Source organism: Ostrinia nubilalis, chromosome Z, assembly GCF_963855985.1.
Source record: "Ostrinia nubilalis chromosome Z, ilOstNubi1.1, whole genome shotgun sequence".
Lineage (NCBI taxonomy): Eukaryota > Metazoa > Arthropoda > Insecta > Lepidoptera > Crambidae > Ostrinia > Ostrinia nubilalis.
The window spans coordinates 18,233,183-18,252,814 of record NC_087119.1 but is presented as its reverse complement, the minus strand read 5'-3'; the positions used below and the strand labels follow the sequence as shown (position 1 = coordinate 18,252,814).

The following is a 19,632-nucleotide window of genomic DNA, read 5'->3' as shown; positions in this document are numbered from 1 at the left end:
TATTCCATAAAATGCTTAATTTGATTTACACGGGTAATATATTGTATAAAAATAACCATTTCAATTTATTTATGATATTCTTCAGATTTCGAGCAAATTGCAGATACGGAAGAACATTCACTCACACATTAGAATTAAACTCTGTGAGATTCAAAAGGCACAAAATATCAAGTTTAGTAGAGAATTTGGGTGTAAGTTTATGTATACTTTCAGCTAAATGGCAGTATATGACTAACATGATTGATTCTCCTTTTGGTTTGGTTTTAACTACAAAGTCATTAGATCTTACTACTACGAGGTACAGTTGTTTACTTCATCAGCATCCTCATCGGAGAGTGGTACATGTGCATTTAATCACATCAATATTTTAAGTACACACTCAGAGCCAAAGCATACGCAGGCAACCGGTCGCAGGTCGCAGGGCGACAGCTACTTACGAATCTTCGCGACACGAGTCGTGCTACCCATACGAAACTCAGTGCGACTCATTTCGGCCATTTTGCATCTGTCGCGTCACGGCACTGCCTTGTGAGCGACCGAGTCGCGCGACGCAAGTAGCCGGCAGGCCACGCCCACACGTCGCGCGATTCGGTTGCTTGCATCCGTCAGCACTTCCTATTAATTCATATAAATCAGTGGGTCGCGGTCGCCGGTCGCGGTCTCGAGTCGCGGTCTCGCGTCGCGGTCGTCTTGATCCGAATGCTACCTTAAGGTGGCGGTTCGCATCGCGACAGAGACGCGAGACCGAGACGGGAGACCGCGAACGTTAAAGGCCTGCCGGCTACTTGCGTCGCGCGACTCGGTCGCTCACAAGGCAGTGCCGTGGCGCGACAGATGCAAAATGGCCGTGTTTTCTTCGCACGAAGACGAAATTTTAATAGAATTAGTAAGTAAAAACGCACCTGTATTCGATACGAGACTTCAAGCTTATAAAGATAATACTGTGAGAGACAATATTTGGGAAAAAATTGGAAAAGCATTAAATAAAACAAGTAAGTTGAAATGATACATATTTTTATTAGAAAAGGTACTTGTTTTTATTGTTTACAGATGGATGGAATACAACCGTTTAGTTTAGTAACTGCAAGCATACTGAGTTTCGTATGGGTCGCACGACTCGTGTCGCGAAGATTCGTAAGTAGCTGTCGCCCTGCGACCGGCGACCGCGACCCACTGCTTTATATGAATTAATAGGAAGTGCTGACGGATGCAAGCAACCGAGTCGCGCGACGTGTGGGCGTGGCCTGCCGGCTACTTGCGTCGCGCGACTCGGTCGCTCACAAGGCAGTGCCGTGACGCGACAGATGCAAAATGGCCGTGTTTTCTGCGCACGAAGACGAAATTTTAATAGAATTAGTAAGTTTCGTATGGGTCGCACGACTCGTGTCGCGAAGATTCGTAAGTAGCTGTCGCCCTGCGACCTGCGACCGGTTGCCTGTCGCGGTCTCGGGTCGTGGTCTCTCGTCGCGGTCGTCTTGATCCGAATGCTACCTTTACTTGACTTTAGACAATGTATAAGCGACAGTTCGCAAGCGAGACAGAGACAAACAGGTCTCTGCCTGTCAAGTAACGGTCGCGATCTCCTGTCTCTGTCTCTTGTCTCAGTCGCAACGCGAACCGCCACCTTTACATAGAAATATCTGTGGTCGGTGTAGTAATCTTTGCGGTGCAGTTCCACAACGCATCATGTGCCTTGGCTCTACATGTATGCTCGCTATATGCGAATTAAAAAATCGGCTACTAAAGTACTTACTACATAATCAGATTTTCAAATCATTTTTGAAATCACAACTTTTACTTAATGATGTAAATAAACCTCAATATTAATTTTAAATAACTTGTACTAATATTAATTTATGTATCAATAAGTAGGTAGTCGACCTTTAAAATGCCAAATATGATTAAACAGGTTTGGTTTTGTAAAATAACGCCCGTCTCAGGGGTGGTAGTATACACGACACTGATGCCAAAAAAAATAATAATATAAAAAATAACTTAGTTAATTTTTTTTTGGAAAAAAACCATGAAATCTGGAAAGTGGTATTATTACGCGGGCGAGCTATCGGTCAGTCCCCCTGCTTTCCCGGGGCGCTGGCCGCATGTAACAAGCGCAGTCTCGAAAGTTTTAGGAGACGTTTGAACAAGGTTTTTTACTAATAAAGTAATAGTTTTTCTTGTAATTACTTTCATGAAGTTTCATGTGTACTATGACCCCAGATGGGCGTTGTTTTACAAAACAACATCTTGTATTTTATCCTATATTATGTATATGAAAGAGTTATTTTATGTATAATATAAATTCAAAAAAGACAACACCAATATTATAAGTAATTTGCATACAAAAAATCTCACTAATCGCATTGCTTAGATATAATATTGAACTGTATTCATTCAATCTTATTGTATTTTATTAGGCATCTCTTTTTATAATGTTATGAACATCACGTTGCATTAGTCACGCACAAGTGGATAAAATATAAACTTATCAACATTCAAAATATCCTGAGTTTTTAATATATGCTAGTTTCTAAACCACGACCGAAGTGAATATAGCTACTAAGGAACAGTTCTACAAAACTTGAAAAGGAACATTTAGTATGATACTAACTATTTAGATTTTAAATAACAGTTACCTAATTTGCTGTGACATGGTAAAATGTAATTAACTTTATCTAAAGATGTTAGTTTGTAGAAACAAGGACTCACATGTGCTGTTCTAGGGATTTAGTAGTGCTCTAGTTATGCGCCCTAGATTTTGAGATTGTAGTGCAAATTATGGTGGATGCTGTCTGCTACATCGGCACTCCGGCTTTCGTTAAGTAACGAGGCGACAAACTCTTCATTCTCCTTGAGCCTTTTGACCAAAGGTTCCCACGAGCCGTAATTCAGTTCAGTCAATTGAACTGCTTTCTTCAATATTTTGTGGGTTTCAAGACACCAGTCCCTGTAAATTTCAAATTATAGTTCATACATGTTTATATCAAGCAATGTTATAGTTTAAATATTATAACAACAAATTGTAAAATAAAAATACCTGTATTCGGCACTGTTTTGCGTGGTGACAATCCGCTCCAACATCACATCAGATAACTTCCTGAGTTCATGGGCCACCTGAAAATATGTATAATTAGTCAAAATAGAGCGTTAATTATTATCCAGAATCTTGACACATTAAGACGTTTCATCGCTATTTATAGAAGTGATAAATAAGAAAAGATTTATCTCTCTTTCTCTCATTATGACAGAAACATCACGATCTTACGCACCTCAGCACTAAAAGATCCGAACTGGTACTCGAGACTTTGAATATTTTGTTTTATTAGTTCCACACTCTTGCTGAAATCACCTGTAACACAATGAAATACATGACATCATTTATTTATAAGGTAATAAGTTTTTATATTTGAGTCAACGTTCGCTGAGAGACACACAAAAATCGGATGACTGTCACCTGTAAATCTTGGCTACACAGAAGATACAATAATGGAAACTATGTAGGATAGATTAGTCCTTGTTACCTGTTACTTTAAATAGCAATAAGCTCGCACGTATCAACAAATGACTATTCCCACCGCTGCAACTCTTGTGTACCCCAATCAACAGCTTGATCGCCATTAAAAAGTCTAAAGAGATAGACTTGGCATTCGTTTCTTTTTATTGGCGTTACTTTTGACTAATAATATTTTTTAGTTCTCTTGAGAAATTCGAACTTTTTAGTTCTCCGCCGCTAGGTATAAAGTTAAGGAATAGTTATTACCGAGTGGCCATCATTATCCATATCAATAAATACAAAGCTGTCTATAAAAACCATACGGTCAAACGAAAGTTACGGTTAAAGACATTTATTTTCTCAAAAAAGAATTTACAGAATCCACTTACAGAGAAAACACAAATACAATTAAATACATTATTACCAACTAGCATTTTAAATATGGGTATGTTTGAAAAATATTCAAACAGCGTATTTGCGACTTGCGACTACTTTTAGTGGGCATATTCACATAAGGTGCACAGTGCAATGCGATAGAAAGTTAAAAAAATAACATACCGTAATCCGCATACAGCCTGGCCACCTTATCGGCGGAATCTCTCAACGCGGAGTGATGTCTGTGCCAAGCGTGTTGTTGTAGTTTCAACGCGGCCTGTGCCTTTTCGCATCTCTCGGCCGGCGCACGCGCTCTCTTGGCTTCGGCTAGGAGTTCCCTAGCCCGCTCTAGGGCGTCTAGGGCCCGTTCCACGCGAAACTCCGCGCCGCATTGCGGACATTTGGGGGAGCCACCGCTGTTGCAAGTTACGGGACCTTTGCACGCGTGACACGCGTAAGCGCTGAACAGATGCTGTGAACAGGAATTCAAGTTACAAGTTGGAACTACATACAAGAACTAGCGGCCGCCCGCGACTTCGTACGCGGATCTCGTTTTACCCCCTTCATCTATCTTACGCGGTTTAGATTTTTTCATACAAATGTTTTTTCCCGCTAACTCCCGATCCCGTGGGAATTTTGCAATATCCTGTTGTAACTAATCTTTAAGTTTACTAAGGTACCTGCATACCAAATTTCAAGCGTCTAACTTAAGCGGTTTAGATTTTTCATACAAAAGGATTTTCCCGCTATTTCCCGTTTCCGTGGGAATTTCACTAAGCTTTAAGTTTACTAAGGTACCTGCATGCTAAATTTCAAGCGTCTATCTTACGTGGTGTAGATTTTTTCATACAAATGTTTTTTCCCGCTCACTCCCGTTCCCGTGGGAATTTTGCAATATCCTGTTGTAATTAATCTTTAAGTTTACTAAGGTACCTGTATACCAAATTTCAAGCGTCTAACTTAAGCGGTTTAGATTTTTCATACAAAAGGATTTTCCCGCTATTTCCCGTTCCCGTGGGAATTTCACTAAGCTTTAAGTTTACTAAGGTACCTGCATGCTAAATTTCAAGCGTCTATCTTACGTGGTGTAGATTTTTTCATACAAATGTTTTTTCCCGCTCACTCCCGTTCCCGTGGGAATTTTGCAATATCCTGTTGTAACTAATCTTTAAGTTTACTAAGGTACCTGCATACCAAATTTCAAGCGTCTAACTTAAGCGGTTTAGATTTTTCATACAAAAGGATTTTCCCGCTATTTCCCGTTCCCGTGGGAATTTCACTAAGCTTTAAGTTTACTAAGGTACCTGCATGCTAAATTTCAAGCGTCTTACGTGGTGTAGATGTTTTCATACAAATGTTTTTTCCCGCTCAATCCCGTTTCCGTGGGAATTTTGCAATATCCTGTTGTAACTAAGCTTTAAGTTTACTAAGGTACCTGCATGCCAAATTTCAAGCGTCTATCTTACGTGGTTTAGATTTTTTCATACAAATGTTTTTTCCCGCTCACTCCCGTTTCCGTGGGAATTGTGCAATATCCTGTTGTGACTAAAATTTAAGTTTACTAAGGTACCTGTATACCAAATTTCAAGCGTCTAACTTAAGCGGTTTAGATTTTTCATACAAAAGGATTTTCCCGCTAATTCCCGATCCCGTGGGAATTTCGGGAATTCCTTTCTTAGTGCACCTCTACGGAACCTAAGCTACGTCCCTGCCAAATTTCAAGTGCCTACGTTTAGCCGTTTAGGCTGTGCGTTGATCTGTCAGTCAGTCAGTCAGTTTCTCCTTTTATATATTTAGAAGAAGATTTAGTCTGCAATAGGACAGGACAGAATGTGTATTTTGTGTATGCACCGAAATTAATCGACCGAATTGAAAAAATATTTCACTATAAGGTCCGGTTTCTATCAAGGCGGAGCGGAGAAGAGAGAAGTTTTTTTTAAGATTATGTATTAGAATTCGTATTGCACAAATTACTAATAATTCCGTTAGCCCCTCGTGGTAAGCTAAAAATGCTTGTGTTACGAGTGGGCTCAGCACAAGTCGAGTGGCGGTGGGATGCGAACCCGCGTTCCTTGGATCTCGAGTCGGCTACTCCGACCCCTTCACCGTTCCGCTATCGTAGCTATTTCGGAAGTGTCAGGCGGACGAATTTTTCTATAGAATTTGACAGCGGCGCGGCGCGGTGAGAAGTGGAAATAATAATATCTGATTGGTTATTCAAAACACTTCTCCGCTCCGCCTTGATGGAAACCGGGCCTTAGATTCCAAGTTTTATTTTCGGTCGGCATCGGAGCATATCGCGCACGCGCATCTGTAGTAGTACTGAGCGCGTGTAATGCAGCTTGTCAATACGCGTGCAAATCTCGCACTCGGCGCGGCCCGTAACCGTTCAGGCTGCGTACTCCACTACCGGGCGCCTTTGTAGAAGCTACGAGACTATGGGTATGTTCCGATATAGCATTACAATCACAGCTCAGTGCTATCACTGAGCAGTGCTCGCAGTGCTATATCGGAGCATATCCCGTAATGGTGTACTACTACGATACGATACGATAGTGCAGACCCAGCCTGGACGAGGCCTGTCCCGGTCAAACCGGTATACCAAGAAGAGAGACACGCTCTGGGATGGGAGAGGACGGCCGATTAAGGCTGGTTTTAGAGTCACGCTGACACACGCTGACCGTCAGCGCTGACAGCCAAAATGTATGGAGCGTCGGCGCCGAGCGATCAACGTCACTCAGGAACGTTCCCTTCAATTACATACATATTGGTCTGTCAGCGCCGACGATCAGCGAACGGTCAGCGCGATTCTAAAACCCGCCTAATGGTGTTCGTTCGTTCGTTTCAGCCAAGAGACGTCCACTGCTGGACAAAGGCCTCCTCCAAGGTTTTCCACAATGCACGGTCCTGCGCTGCCCGCATCCAGGCTCTTCCCGCGACCTTTACCAGATCGTCGGTCCACCTAAAGTCTGTTCGCCGAGAGTTGATAAATATTATGAAATGTCTTGCAATAGCGAGCGACTGTCGCTTAATTATCGCATTCTGTATGGCGGGCGTCGTTTGTCACAACGCGCACTGAGTACCATGGTACGAGCCACGCAGCTGTCGTCAAGCGCCCCGGCCGGCGGGCCGCAATGTGTGAAACGGAATAGATTTATTTTTACCGAAATGAATGGTATGACAGTGGGTAGGGCTTTGCCCAACATTGGGATACACTATAAGCCACTTTATAATAATGAAATACTTTTTATCCAACACATGGACGCCACGTGTTTGATCCGTATCCCCACGTATGCCCTAACCGGAATAATTCCCGTAAATTTAAAAGAGATAATAATGATAATCTACCAACTTTTTCATTATATCGACAAAAATAATTAGCGGGCCGCAATTTATAATGAGTTTAGAACCTCTGATATTTAATTTTTTTTATCAACTCTCGGCGAACAGACTTTAGTAGGAGGCACTAATGGTGTACTGACCACAAAGTCCCGTCGGTCGGCGTCGGCGCAGACCGCGCACGCGCACGTGAAGCAGTACTGCGCGCGCAACGCGGCGCGTCGCTGCGCGAACGGTTCGCGCGCCCGGTGCGGCCCGTAGCAGTTCAGAGCCTCGCCGCCCGCGGCTAGCTCGCGCGCGCTCACCACCACCAGCCGACCCTTGTAGAAGCTGCCAAATAATAATGCATCATCACAAACAGTGTCACAGTCAAAGTATTTATTTGCAAAGAATAATGATAAATAATAATTAAATGCCCAGACTTTTATACAGGGTGTTAGGTAAATGGGTATATGAGCCGACACTAGCCCATGTTAACATGGTCATATAAATGGTATGGTGAATTCAGAAAATTGATATCTTCATTTTAATTATTTTAATTTTCATACAAATCGGATTTTATAAAATTTATTTTGTATGAAAATTTAAAAAAATTAAATCATGTTATCAAATTTCTGACTTCACCATACCATTTATATGCCTATGTTAACATGGGTTAGTGTCGGCTAATATACCCATTTACCTAACACCCTGTATACAGGGTGTTCGGCGGAAGGTTAGACAAACTTCGTGGGTGTATAGGTAAGGTCATTTTAAGAATACAAGTTCGCCCATTTGTCCCTAAATGAGCTACTTTTTTCAAAATTGGACCAACAAACTGATAAAAAAAAAATTCTCGCGTGTTTTCAACCGCTTTTTTTATTCGATATTAATATCGAATATGTCTTTAGTCAAATAAAATAAATTTCCAGATTTCAGATCCAGATAATGATTGGATAGCTAGTTACGAGCCGCCAAAGTTTAACAAAAGTACAAACCACGATAAAAAAATTAACTTAGAATTCGATTTAAAAAAAAATTAAAAGTGATAATGGATTGCCAATGATCTTAAAACATCTCTAGCTTCTCTTCTTTCCAATGATGTATCACATGTAGTAGGTAATTAGTATATTATTATAGTATATCGTCAAAAATTCGAAGTTTATGAAAGAAAATGGAATAACAATATAAAAATTATCCATACATTGTCGATAAGCCAGTCTTTTAAATTACGTGTCATGACTCATGACAGTGTGCTAGTCAATGACCCAGTATACTTTCCGACTGGTCGTGTTCAGGTGAATGTAATTCTTAAACACAATAGTGAATTTAAATGTTTTTTTCACCAGTTTCTAGTGAAGAATTATGCTACCTACCCATTTTTTTCAGATTTTTGTTTTGGCTAGAAATATCCCATTCTCATTACTTTTTGAACACCCCTCGTAGGTACTTAAACAATGCGATTACCTTGACAGCACAACACAACGCCACCTCGCTGGTTTCCGTCGCCTGTCCACATAATGCGAGGCAGCTGCCTAACAGATTTATAGCCTAAAGATATTTATTCTTATTATACTCACGTATTGATGATGTTTGGGTCACAGGAGTGGTTCATCATGGCCGCCGACGGGTATATTGCAGTCGCACGACGAACCTCGCGCTCAGATACCGTCGCCGCTTGACCTTTTGGTAAAACAATCATGCCTTTTACATACATATACATTCAGTGACCGCGGTGTAATTGGTTCAATTCACCTGCTGTGGTGGAAACCGGGCCTTACGTTGTTACAATAAAATTGTGGATATAATAATATCCATAAGGCATAAAGCCCTCGCGTGAACAAGGGCAATGTTTTTGTTCTGTACCACATCGAGTGCGCAGCTATGTATTTTAATTTATTAGGATTGCTAATCGGCACAGCCGGACGGTAAAATCAAATCTAGGTAGATGAAGTCTCGGGATCCTCAGGGCATGTCCACATTTTACAATAATGAACAAAAATAGCTCTGCCTACTCCGATCACTGCATGAACACTTATAAATAAAACGTCACTATTCATTGATTGAAGAAATTAGGGGCTGTTATTTTTAGAAGAGTTTCTCTACTCTTCATTAAGAGATAATTTAGCTTTTTTAACTGAAATATCGTCCTACATACTTACCATCTTCACCCGTGTCGTCATCTTCAAACACAGCGAGCGTCAACGCAGCGTGCCCGTTGCAGACGAGTTGCCCTAGCGCCCGCAACAGCAGCGCCGCGGCGAAAACGCGCAGTTGACGCGCGGGCAACGCGTGCGGCAATCGCGACGGCAACTCGTCGAAAAATGTCGTCCACCGCTCTAGGTATAGCGTTAGCATTGTCGCCGTCTGAAAAGTACGCAATTTCTCATTATACAGGGTGTTTGGCGGAAGGTTAGACAAACTTCGTGGGTGTATAGGTAAGATCATTTTAAGAATACAAGTTCGCCCATTTGACCATAAGTGAGCTACTTTTTTTTTAATTGATAGTATTTTTGTTTAATTTATTTTTTTCCAAAATTCTACCTAAAAACTGCTTAATTTTTTTTTTCGTGTGTTTTCAACCGCTTTTTTTCTACACTAATATTATAAAGAGGAAAACTTTGTTTGTTTGGTTGTAATGAATAGGCTCAAAAACTACTGGACCGTTTTTAAAAATTCTTTCACCATTCGAAAGCTACATTATCCACGAGTAACATAGGGTAAATTTTATTTTGGAAAAAAATAGGCGGGTCCACTATAGGCTATAATAATGTAGTCCACGTGGGCGAAGTCGCGGGCGGAAAGCTAGTATTTAATATTAATATCGAATATGTCTTTAGTCAAGTAAAATTAATTTCAGATCTAGATAATGATGGGATAGCAAGTTACGAGCCGCCAAACTTATGCCCAAATAAATGTTATTGTTACAAGAGATCCAAAATGCATCTTTTGATTTGTAACAACATTAAAGTTTCAACCACACGCGTGCAGATCGCCATCGCGGCGCGATCAAAGGCCAATGACAGGTCGCGCGACCCATGACAGTCCGCGTGACCTGTCATTGGCCTATGATATGAATAAAAAAGTAGAAAGTTGGCAAACAATAGCCATAGAGGAGAAGAAGTAGAAAGTTCATAAGTAAGTGTTAGGTACTTTTATAACTATTAATCCATGACTTTTAAAATGAGTTCTACTTGCGCTTCTTTGGCAGACAACAATTAGATTTGAATGAGCTCATCCTTACAAATTGATTTGGACACAAGTTGCCTATTGACTATAGAAAGTAGCGCAAGTAGACCTGAATCGTTATTCATATTTCTACTCACTAAAGCATACTGTATATAGTCTGTGTTGTTCATCTTGTCAAAGTTGGTAACCAAGTTGAACATCCTGTAGAAGGCTGGCGTGTCTTTCTTGTAGATTTGTATGTCGTCGATGCGAGAGTACGCTTGGAACAATTCGGCTGCCGAGCTCGGCTGATCGGTCGGGTTCGAGACCCGAGGGAAACCTTCGCTGGCTGTTATGAGTAGCACTCTAGAAAAGAAAATAAAAAGGGGTAAGAAAGTTTCATCCACGAAGACGCGCCCCACCATTTTTGGTCGAGGGAAGCGCGGGGTGCGGGGAGTTTGATCCGAGCAATCCGAGCGTCATTATTGTACTGTGCGTGTGCACTCATGGATAATAATATACCAAACATTAAACACTCAAATATTACCGGAAGAATGGTGGGGCGCGTCTTCGTAGATGAAATATAAGTTCTTAGGGGAATAGAAAAACAAAGACATGTCTAATTAGTGCTCGCCCTTATTTGTAACATATCAATAAATATTGGAAAAAATATAAGTAGTTTATTACAAGCAGATCATCAAGCATTGCACAATCGCATAAGCATAAGATATAAGTTGTCATTTTGCTGGAGAAATTGAGTCTTACACATTCATATTCTGGGATTGAGTTTTACAATTTAAAAGCTTATTATTACTGACATTGATATTGTTGTGAATTAGGGCATGCGTGTATCTAATAAAATGGCCTACCTGCGGTGTAATATCCCTGCGGTATAAATGTCGCGCACGCCAACCAAGCTACTAGTTTATTGATTAACCTATTAACACCTTTTTATGGCATAAAAATGTAAAAGCTGGTCAATTAGTATGTTAGGAGAGTTTTAAGTAGGTATCCAAAATTGATATTTTTAAACCATGAATACAAAATTCAAAAAACAAATGAAGTTCAAATCTTACAAAAAATCGACCTATCTATACAAATTGTCATCGGTAATCAGCCAAATTATTATGGGGACGTAAAGTTTCTTTTTAGAATTTGGATGTTGTTTCTGTAGGAAAGTTGTTGTATTGAGAAGTAAAGCCAATCCTTTGTTTGATCCATACTTACACAGACTTGTATATTTTATCGTACACAGGGTGGAAACGATAAGTGATCTCACTAGATTATTTCTAAACTATACAAAATATCAAAAAACTAGTTAGTGATCCTGAAAGTGCTTCATGAGCTCTATCAAACGGTATCAATAATAAGTTACAGAATAAACTGCATCTACTGGAAACATAAAATTTTCGGATAGATCCAGTTTATTTTGTAACTTATTATTGGTACTGTTTGAAAGATATTGTGAAGCGCTTTCAGGATCAGTAACCAGTTTTACGATATCTTGTATAGTTTAGAAATAATCAAGTGAGATCAACTTATCATTTCCACCCTGTATTATACGTACCTGAGAGCCAAATGCGCGATCCCAATAGTGGGAAAGATGGCGGCCTGCGCGCCCGAGCACTCCCAGCGGTGGAATAGTCTCGAACCGCGCGCGCGGCACTCCTCGCCGCAGTACACGCTACGCGAACACGTCCCGCATCTGACAATGTCATCATAATAATAGGGATGATGACTGGGTAATGAAATCGAAATTCTATTTACTCCGTCAGACAGATAATTAGAAAATATTAGACTCATATTTTTTAATTTTTTCCATAGTCGAATAATTACAGTATTATATTGAGTTGAAATGTCGCGTGACGTCACTTTTGCGTAAACATTCTACTCAAGCATGACGTAACGCGCCATGTAACTCGATGTAACACTGTTATTATTTAATTATGAAAGAAAATAAAAAATATGAGTCTTAATATTTTCTAATTATCTGTCTGACAGACAAATAATTGAAATTTTGTCATCTACTAGCCTATTACTATAGGACTAGCGCTAACTCAGTCGGTGCCTGAAGTAAGGGAGCGCAGTGGCGGCGTTGGCACCCGGGGCGATCCGCATCCCTCCGCCCCGTCATAAGTCCATAATGTAAGTTGGGTATAGGTACCTATAGCGGGGGCTAAGGCACCCCAGAATAGTCTGGTGCCTCCCAGGATTTTTGGGTTACCGATTCTAAGATGAAAAATGTTAGTTCGAATGAGCTATCATATCACTAAATAAGAGTGTTTAAATATTTAGAAAAAAATTGCTTTATTTGAAAATGAATCTTAAATGGATAAGAAGTTCTCCTTATTACTTACGGCACAGGATTCACATCCGCCTGACAACAAGTCTCACAGGCGCCTCGGTCTGGGTCTCCTTCGGGCAGCGTCACCCAAGCGTAAGGCTCTTCAGAGAATAAGACATCGCCACGACGCGTTGGCTCGCACGCCACTACGAATCTGCCGCACGATTCACTGCGCCTGTTAATTTATTTGTAACGTGAAATCAAGGCAGATCACATTAAGCCTTAAGCCGACACACGTGACGTATCAGAATGTTTGTGTGTTTTGCAACATTAAAGCTGATATTTACCTTAGTTCTAGAGCATTAGAAGCCGCAAAGAAATTGGGGTTTTCTCCTTTGTAACATTCTGGAATCGGCACTTCTTCTTCTTGCTTTACTTCATTAATTTCCTCTAATGCTTCAAGTTTTCTTTCCAGTATTTTAATATGTCTATCAAACTCTGCTGCAAAGAGATGAATAAAATATTATGTTTTAAAATCCAAATGTCTTGAAGAATAGAATATCAGAAAGAAAAGAAGGACTCATCTATTAAATAACAAAACAAAGAGTACCAGCATGAGTGGGTGCCAGTTGCAATGAGTGAGCATGAGTCGCGGCAGCTGAAAGGGCGGCCACAGCCTGCTCCCGGGAGCCCAACTCAATGTGGCAGTCAGCTTGTCGTAGCAACAACTTGTGCCGCTGCTCGTTAGAGTATCCATGCTCGAGTGCCAGCTTTATGTCTGCTAGGCATTCCTTTAATAAGCAGAAATGTTAAATAAAAGATTAAATAGATGAATTAAAAGTATCAGAAAAAATAGTTCTGCCTTTTTTGCCACATGGCAAGCAAAAAATAAAATATTCGTACCTGAAATCTTTTCATCCGAAGCAAAGCAGCTGATCGATTTGCCAGTGCAAGTGGATACATGGGTCCATCTTGAGGGGCATATAGGACACTTTCACAGTAACACCTATAACTCTCTTTGACTCGGTTAGCTCGGAAGTTATCATTGCCTCGCTGACGCCACAACTGGGATATTTCATTGCATTTTAATGCAGTGTTTGAGTCACTGAGTTTTTTAGCGTATGTCTTTTGCATTTGTTGTAGCCAATGTGTGAGGATTTTTCTGTGTATAGTATAAAATATGGAAGTGTAAAGACAACTGATGTTTTATTATTTTTAAGCTACTATTTTATTTAGATATACTATAAATGTTGATGATATGCTATGAGAAGTTTTTGGCTACATTATTGATATTATTTAAACATGAAAATTACCCAAAATAAATCTATTAGTATTTTATGTACATTTTATTACCTGACGCCTTCGTTTTTATAAAAGTAGTTCATAGTATCGATTTCGCTGTCGCTGGTCCGGTCAATTTTCTTCTCTTCTGATGAAAGTAGCAACAAAAGAATCTCCCATTGCTTCGCACAATCCTCGGGCAAATGAACGTTATTCATTTTAACAATTGAAATTAAATTAGAATTTCGATATTTGTGTAGTGTACTGTGTAAACAAATCCTTTCTTTTTTTTCAATAAAACTAAATACAGCAATTATGACACGATGACATGAAACTTGTCTTTTAGTTCATGTAAAATTTTAGTTAATTAACACAGATGAACTCAATTTATTAATTGAAGTTTATTAGTAAATAAATAAATGTAAGCTCAAGAACCACATTCTGTCTGTTTCTGTCTCATTCTCATCTTTTGATTTCTGTGGTTCTGCCACAGATATGGGTTCTGCCGGTTCTGCTGTGAATTTGATTGTCATTCTGTCTCATCTGTCTGTCATCATGACGTCTAAAATAAGGGGCGTTTGGCCAAAAATCAACAAAAATAAATTGTTAGCAAAATGGCGATCGCCATGCCATGCCATGCCATGGCATGGCAACCACCGAAAACTTTAGAATTTTTCCGGCAAGGACAAGTTTGCTACTTTCAAGTGTCGCTTCAAATGTATGGGACATTATTTTAGCAGTGATATTACCGCTAAAACATAGAGGAATTTTAAAGGACGGCATTTTTCTTCCTAGCTCTAGCTAGCGATATTTTCGGCCAAACGGCTCCATTCTCTATCATTTAAGGTCATGTCCACAGAGCATGGTCATATCCATGAAGCTAAGATAAAAGGGTATTTCTCATGAAATCTCAAAATTTGAGATTTTATTTAAATTTCTTTTTTTTTACATAAACTTAGATATTTTTTGTAGAGATCAGAAAAGTTACTTTTAGAGATCTGTCCAGGGGTATTGGTCTTCCATATTTTTCTATATTACCTATAAAAAATGAGGTTTTAAAAAATTAATAAATGAGGGAATGATTAACGGAGTGAGGGAATGATTTATTATTATATTACTAGCGGCCGCCCGCGACTTCGTACGCGGATCTCGTTTTACCCCCTTCATCTATCTTACGCGGTTTAGATTTTTTCATACAAATGTTTTTTCCCGCTAACTCCCGATCCCGTGGGAATTTTGCAATATCCTGTTGTAACTAATCTTTAAGTTTACTAAGGTACCTGCATACCAAATTTCAAGCGTCTAACTTAAGCGGTTTAGATTTTTCATACAAAAGGATTTTCCCGCTATTTCCCGTTTCCGTGGGAATTTCACTAAGCTTTAAGTTTACTAAGGTACCTGCATGCTAAATTTCAAGCGTCTATCTTACGTGGTGTAGATTTTTTCATACAAATGTTTTTTCCCGCTCACTCCCGTTCCCGTGGGAATTTTGCAATATCCTGTTGTAATTAATCTTTAAGTTTACTAAGGTACCTGTATACCAAATTTCAAGCGTCTAACTTAAGCGGTTTAGATTTTTCATACAAAAGGATTTTCCCGCTATTTCCCGTTCCCGTGGGAATTTCACTAAGCTTTAAGTTTACTAAGGTACCTGCATGCTAAATTTCAAGCGTCTATCTTACGTGGTGTAGATTTTTTCATACAAATGTTTTTTCCCGCTCACTCCCGTTCCCGTGGGAATTTTGCAATATCCTGTTGTAACTAATCTTTAAGTTTACTAAGGTACCTGCATACCAAATTTCAAGCGTCTAACTTAAGCGGTTTAGATTTTTCATACAAAAGGATTTTCCCGCTATTTCCCGTTCCCGTGGGAATTTCACTAAGCTTTAAGTTTACTAAGGTACCTGCATGCTAAATTTCAAGCGTCTATCTTACGTGGTGTAGATGTTTTCATACAAATGTTTTTTCCCGCTCAATCCCGTTTCCGTGGGAATTTTGCAATATCCTGTTGTAACTAAGCTTTAAGTTTACTAAGGTACCTGCATGCCAAATTTCAAGCGTCTATCTTACGTGGTTTAGATTTTTTCATACAAATGTTTTTTCCCGCTCACTCCCGTTTCCGTGGGAATTGTGCAATATCCTGTTGTGACTAAAATTTAAGTTTACTAAGGTACCTGTATACCAAATTTCAAGCGTCTAACTTAAGCGGTTTAGATTTTTCATACAAAAGGATTTTCCCGCTAATTCCCGATCCCGTGGGAATTTCGGGAATTCCTTTCTTAGTGCACCTCTACGGAACCTAAGCTACGTCCCTGCCAAATTTCAAGTGCCTACGTTTAGCCGTTTAGGCTGTGCGTTGATCTGTCAGTCAGTCAGTCAGTTTCTCCTTTTATATATTTAGAAGATAGTAAAAAACAACATGTACAAATGGCATATTGGCATGCTTTAAGCATTGACAAGTATTTCGGGTATTCACTAGTCTAAGTTTTTACTTGAACTTTCGCTTTTTTCTTTAAATATTTTAATCTTTCTTTTTTCCGCAGTTTTTCAAAGATTCAGTATTATTTTTCATTTTTCTCGCCTTTTTCTATCGTACTCTTTCTTTTTTATTTATTTTTTTGCATCATTCAACTTCTTTTGTCGTGCTATTTTGCTTCCACATGCACCTCTTTTAAATTAAATACTATGAAATACAAGTTGCAAGAAATAAATAAGCCTAGGCGCAGACCATCGATTTTTCGTCGGCCGATAGTTTAGTCGGGCAGTTAATCAGTATGAGCATGTATGGAAGTGCGCACATTACGCCGATTTGATTTGGCCGACTAAATAGTTGAATACGATTCCCAACTGCCTTCCAACTAAAGTATCGTCCAACTATCGGTCGATAGCTTGATCAGACGGCTCTCCTCTACGCGCGCGCAGACTGGCCGATTTTTCGTCGTCCAACTCGGCCGATAGCTTCAGTTTGCTCCTCGTTTTTGGCGGGAAAGGTTATTATTACTAATTAATTGATTTAACTAGTTATTACTCTCGATTTCACTTTTTCATGATCATTTCCTTTTCATCATCATCATTTCAGCCACAGGACGTCCACTGCTGAACATAATCCAATGACTTCCACATCGCACGGTTGGTCCCGGCCTGCATCCAGCGCCTTCCTGCTACCTTTATCAGGTCGTCGGTCCACCTTATGGGTGGACGTCCCACGCTGCGTTTTCCGGTACGCGGCCTCCATTCCAGAACCTTGCTGCCTCATGCCGTCAGTTCTGCGTACTATGTGCCCTGCCCACTGCCACTTCAGCTTGCTAATCCGTCGGGCTATGTCAGCGACTTTAGTTCGTTTACGGATCTCCTCATTTCTGATTCGATCTCGTAAAGAAACACCGAGCATAGCCCTCTCCATAGTACGCTGTGCAACTTTGAGCTTCTGTATAAGGTCTATAGTGAGAGGCCACGTTTCCGAGCCATCACAGGACGAACACGGACAAAACGAAGCTTATGTCGAACGTCCATGTTGCGCTCGATTCTTGAGATTGTTGACAAGTATGTCTACCTCGGACAAACGATTCAGCTAGGTAGGTCCAATTTCGAGATCTTTTATGTATTGTTACACACTGAATTTCGAGCAGTTGAAGCCGCAAGCATGAGTTAATTTGGTATAGTAAAAATTATAATATTTCTGGGAAACATTCTACGCGACTGATCTCTTCAACAGCTCTCTATCGAATGAAGCAATCGGCCCGATTTTAAATCGGCGGTCTGCGCACCCACGCCCGATTCAACTGTTTAGTTGAATCAGTGTGAGCGTGCAGTAGCCGTGTGGTGACGGCAGAGTAGAATACATTTGTCACCAACCCCTACTCTTCCCGCGGGTGTCGTAAGAGGCGACTTAGTAGTCCACACATCAAACAGAGAATGGGCAGCAGCGCTCTCTGAAAAACATCAATCTTTTAAACTGCGATCTCCAACCCGCCTGCCAAGCGTGGAGATTATGGCAAAACCCTCCACTATAGTGGAGGAGGCTCATAGTCCAGCAGTGGACTGTAAAGGGCTGTTGATGAGCACTGAGAGCCCAACTCGACTAAACTATCCGCCGACTAAAAATCAACGGTGTCTAAACAATCTAAAAAACCGCAGATTACTGGATAAATCATTCCCTCACACGACCGTCATTCCCTCACTGCGTTTAGGAGTGAGGGAATGACTGTGAGGGATTGACGAATTTTAACTTAAGCTACAAAAACACCGACACATAACCTCAATTTGCTTGTTACATTTTTAATATGTATTTTACTCCCAAAAACGCATAAAACCAACAAATTTTAATGATAAATATTAAAATGCTTAATACATTAATGTAACGTGAGGTAATGATCGTCATAAATTTAACTTTTAACAATTTTACGCAAAATATTTTTTTACACGAACTCACCTACTGTTGAGAAGAAATTGCCATCTTGAATCATTTGAGAGTGTATCCAGGTACTAAAAACTTAAAGTTGCGTTCCTAAATATCGTTTGACACATTCAGAAATCGAATATTCGTAATAGGATGAGGGAATGATTTTATTTGGCGGGACACATTTGAAATCGAATCATTGTTTTTATAAATTGGTTGTTGTAAGATGAAAGCTTTTATGGACAATAACAAACATCTTTCTTACATATTTGCATAATTTTATTATTAAAAATATTGATATATTTCAAGTTAATCGGCATTTTAGTAATAATTTTGTACTAAGGGACAAGGTGAGGGAATGATTTTCACGGTAATAAAGTAGCCATATCTTTTTTTTCTTTAGAGGAAATACGTTTTCTTTTTATGCAATAGTGGTATAGACAGCGTACATTCAAATAAAAAAAATACTTATGTAATTTAATGCATGTGACTCGGCACTAATGGCTCGGGAATCAAATTTCTCAATTTGATGAGAAATACCCAAAAATGGAGGGCAAACTTGGAACAAAAACTTGAGTCAAAGTTTGTGCTTCAAGTAGGTTTTCGGAGTGTGGCCTCCATTTTTATCTGTAGCTTCATGGTCAATGGTCATATCGTCGTCGTCGTTTGTTTGCATGCAGTGAGGCATGCATGCAAAAGTGTTTGTTTGACTTTGTAATCTGTGGTCAGCCTGCTGGGATTAGTTTTTGTTTTTTTTTAAACATATCATTTTCTGCACCCCGATTACGGTAACTTTTAACGTCTACAATCCAGACACGCTTCATCGATTCTGCGATACGATTGGTCAAAACAGCTGACGTACGCTGTTGAACGACCAATCGTATCGCAGAATCAGAAACGCGTCTGGATTGGAGACGTTAAAAATTACCGTAATCGGGGCTCTGAAGTCTAATCTAAAAATAAGATTTTTAAGTGATTTCTAATTTCACTAGTGAAGTCGGCCACTTAAAAAAATCCGCTGGCAAAAGTAAGTAGTAGGTATATTGTATTGTATTGTATAGTAGGTAATTGTATTTTTTATTTTTAACTGTTGTATGTTTGGCGGGAACGGAAAGCGTCTGGATTCTTGGCGGTAATTTGAAGCCTCTTAATTTAGTAGCAGTGTTTATTATAGCCGTATTTATTGTTTATTATTATTAATAACTTATTACAGTTCGTGAACATGCATGAGTGTTGGCAAATGAAACAGAACAGTGAAAAATCACTTTTCAAGTTCTCTCCACAGATAAAGAGTAGGTTCTCTCAAGGAGTCCGCTT

The 19,632-nt window shown here is 39.8% G+C and overlaps 1 protein-coding gene across 2 annotated transcripts; it reads right to left on the bottom strand.

Annotated features, from left to right (window-relative positions):
- Nucleotides 1–579: 579 nt before the first annotated feature.
- Nucleotides 580–14,584, bottom strand: LOC135086652 (SET and MYND domain-containing protein 4-like). Of its 2 annotated transcripts, none has more exons than XM_063981410.1 (14): nt 13,989–14,584; nt 13,539–13,797; nt 13,246–13,426; nt 12,983–13,136; nt 12,709–12,870; nt 11,919–12,056; nt 10,510–10,717; nt 9,346–9,550; nt 8,764–8,866; nt 7,348–7,534; nt 4,049–4,337; nt 3,267–3,346; nt 3,035–3,111; nt 580–2,944 (listed from the first exon to the last, which is right to left on the bottom strand). In XM_063981410.1, exons 1-14 carry the CDS (start codon nt 14,132–14,134, stop codon nt 2,749–2,751), a joined length of 2,385 nt encoding a protein of 794 aa, XP_063837480.1. In that variant the 5' UTR covers nt 14,135–14,584; the 3' UTR covers nt 580–2,748. The 2 variants fall into 2 exon arrangements, with proteins under 2 accessions (XP_063837480.1, XP_063837481.1); XM_063981411.1 differs by having other exon boundaries at nt 12,983–13,133.
- Between the last annotated feature and the right edge of the window lie 5,048 nt (nt 14,585–19,632).

Coding starts and splice junctions, on each gene's coding strand:
- LOC135086652 (XM_063981410.1), bottom strand. CDS start 14,134: ATGAATAACGTTCATTTGCCCGAGGATTGTGCGAAGCAATGGGAGATT. Junction 12,871..12,982: donor TCTAATGCTCTAGAACTAAG/GTAAATATCAGC, acceptor ATAAATTAACAG/GCGCAGTGAATCGTGCGGCA. Junction 3,347..4,048: donor CAGGCTGTATGCGGATTACG/GTATGTTATTTT, acceptor ATTGTGTTACAG/GTGATTTCAGCAAGAGTGTG.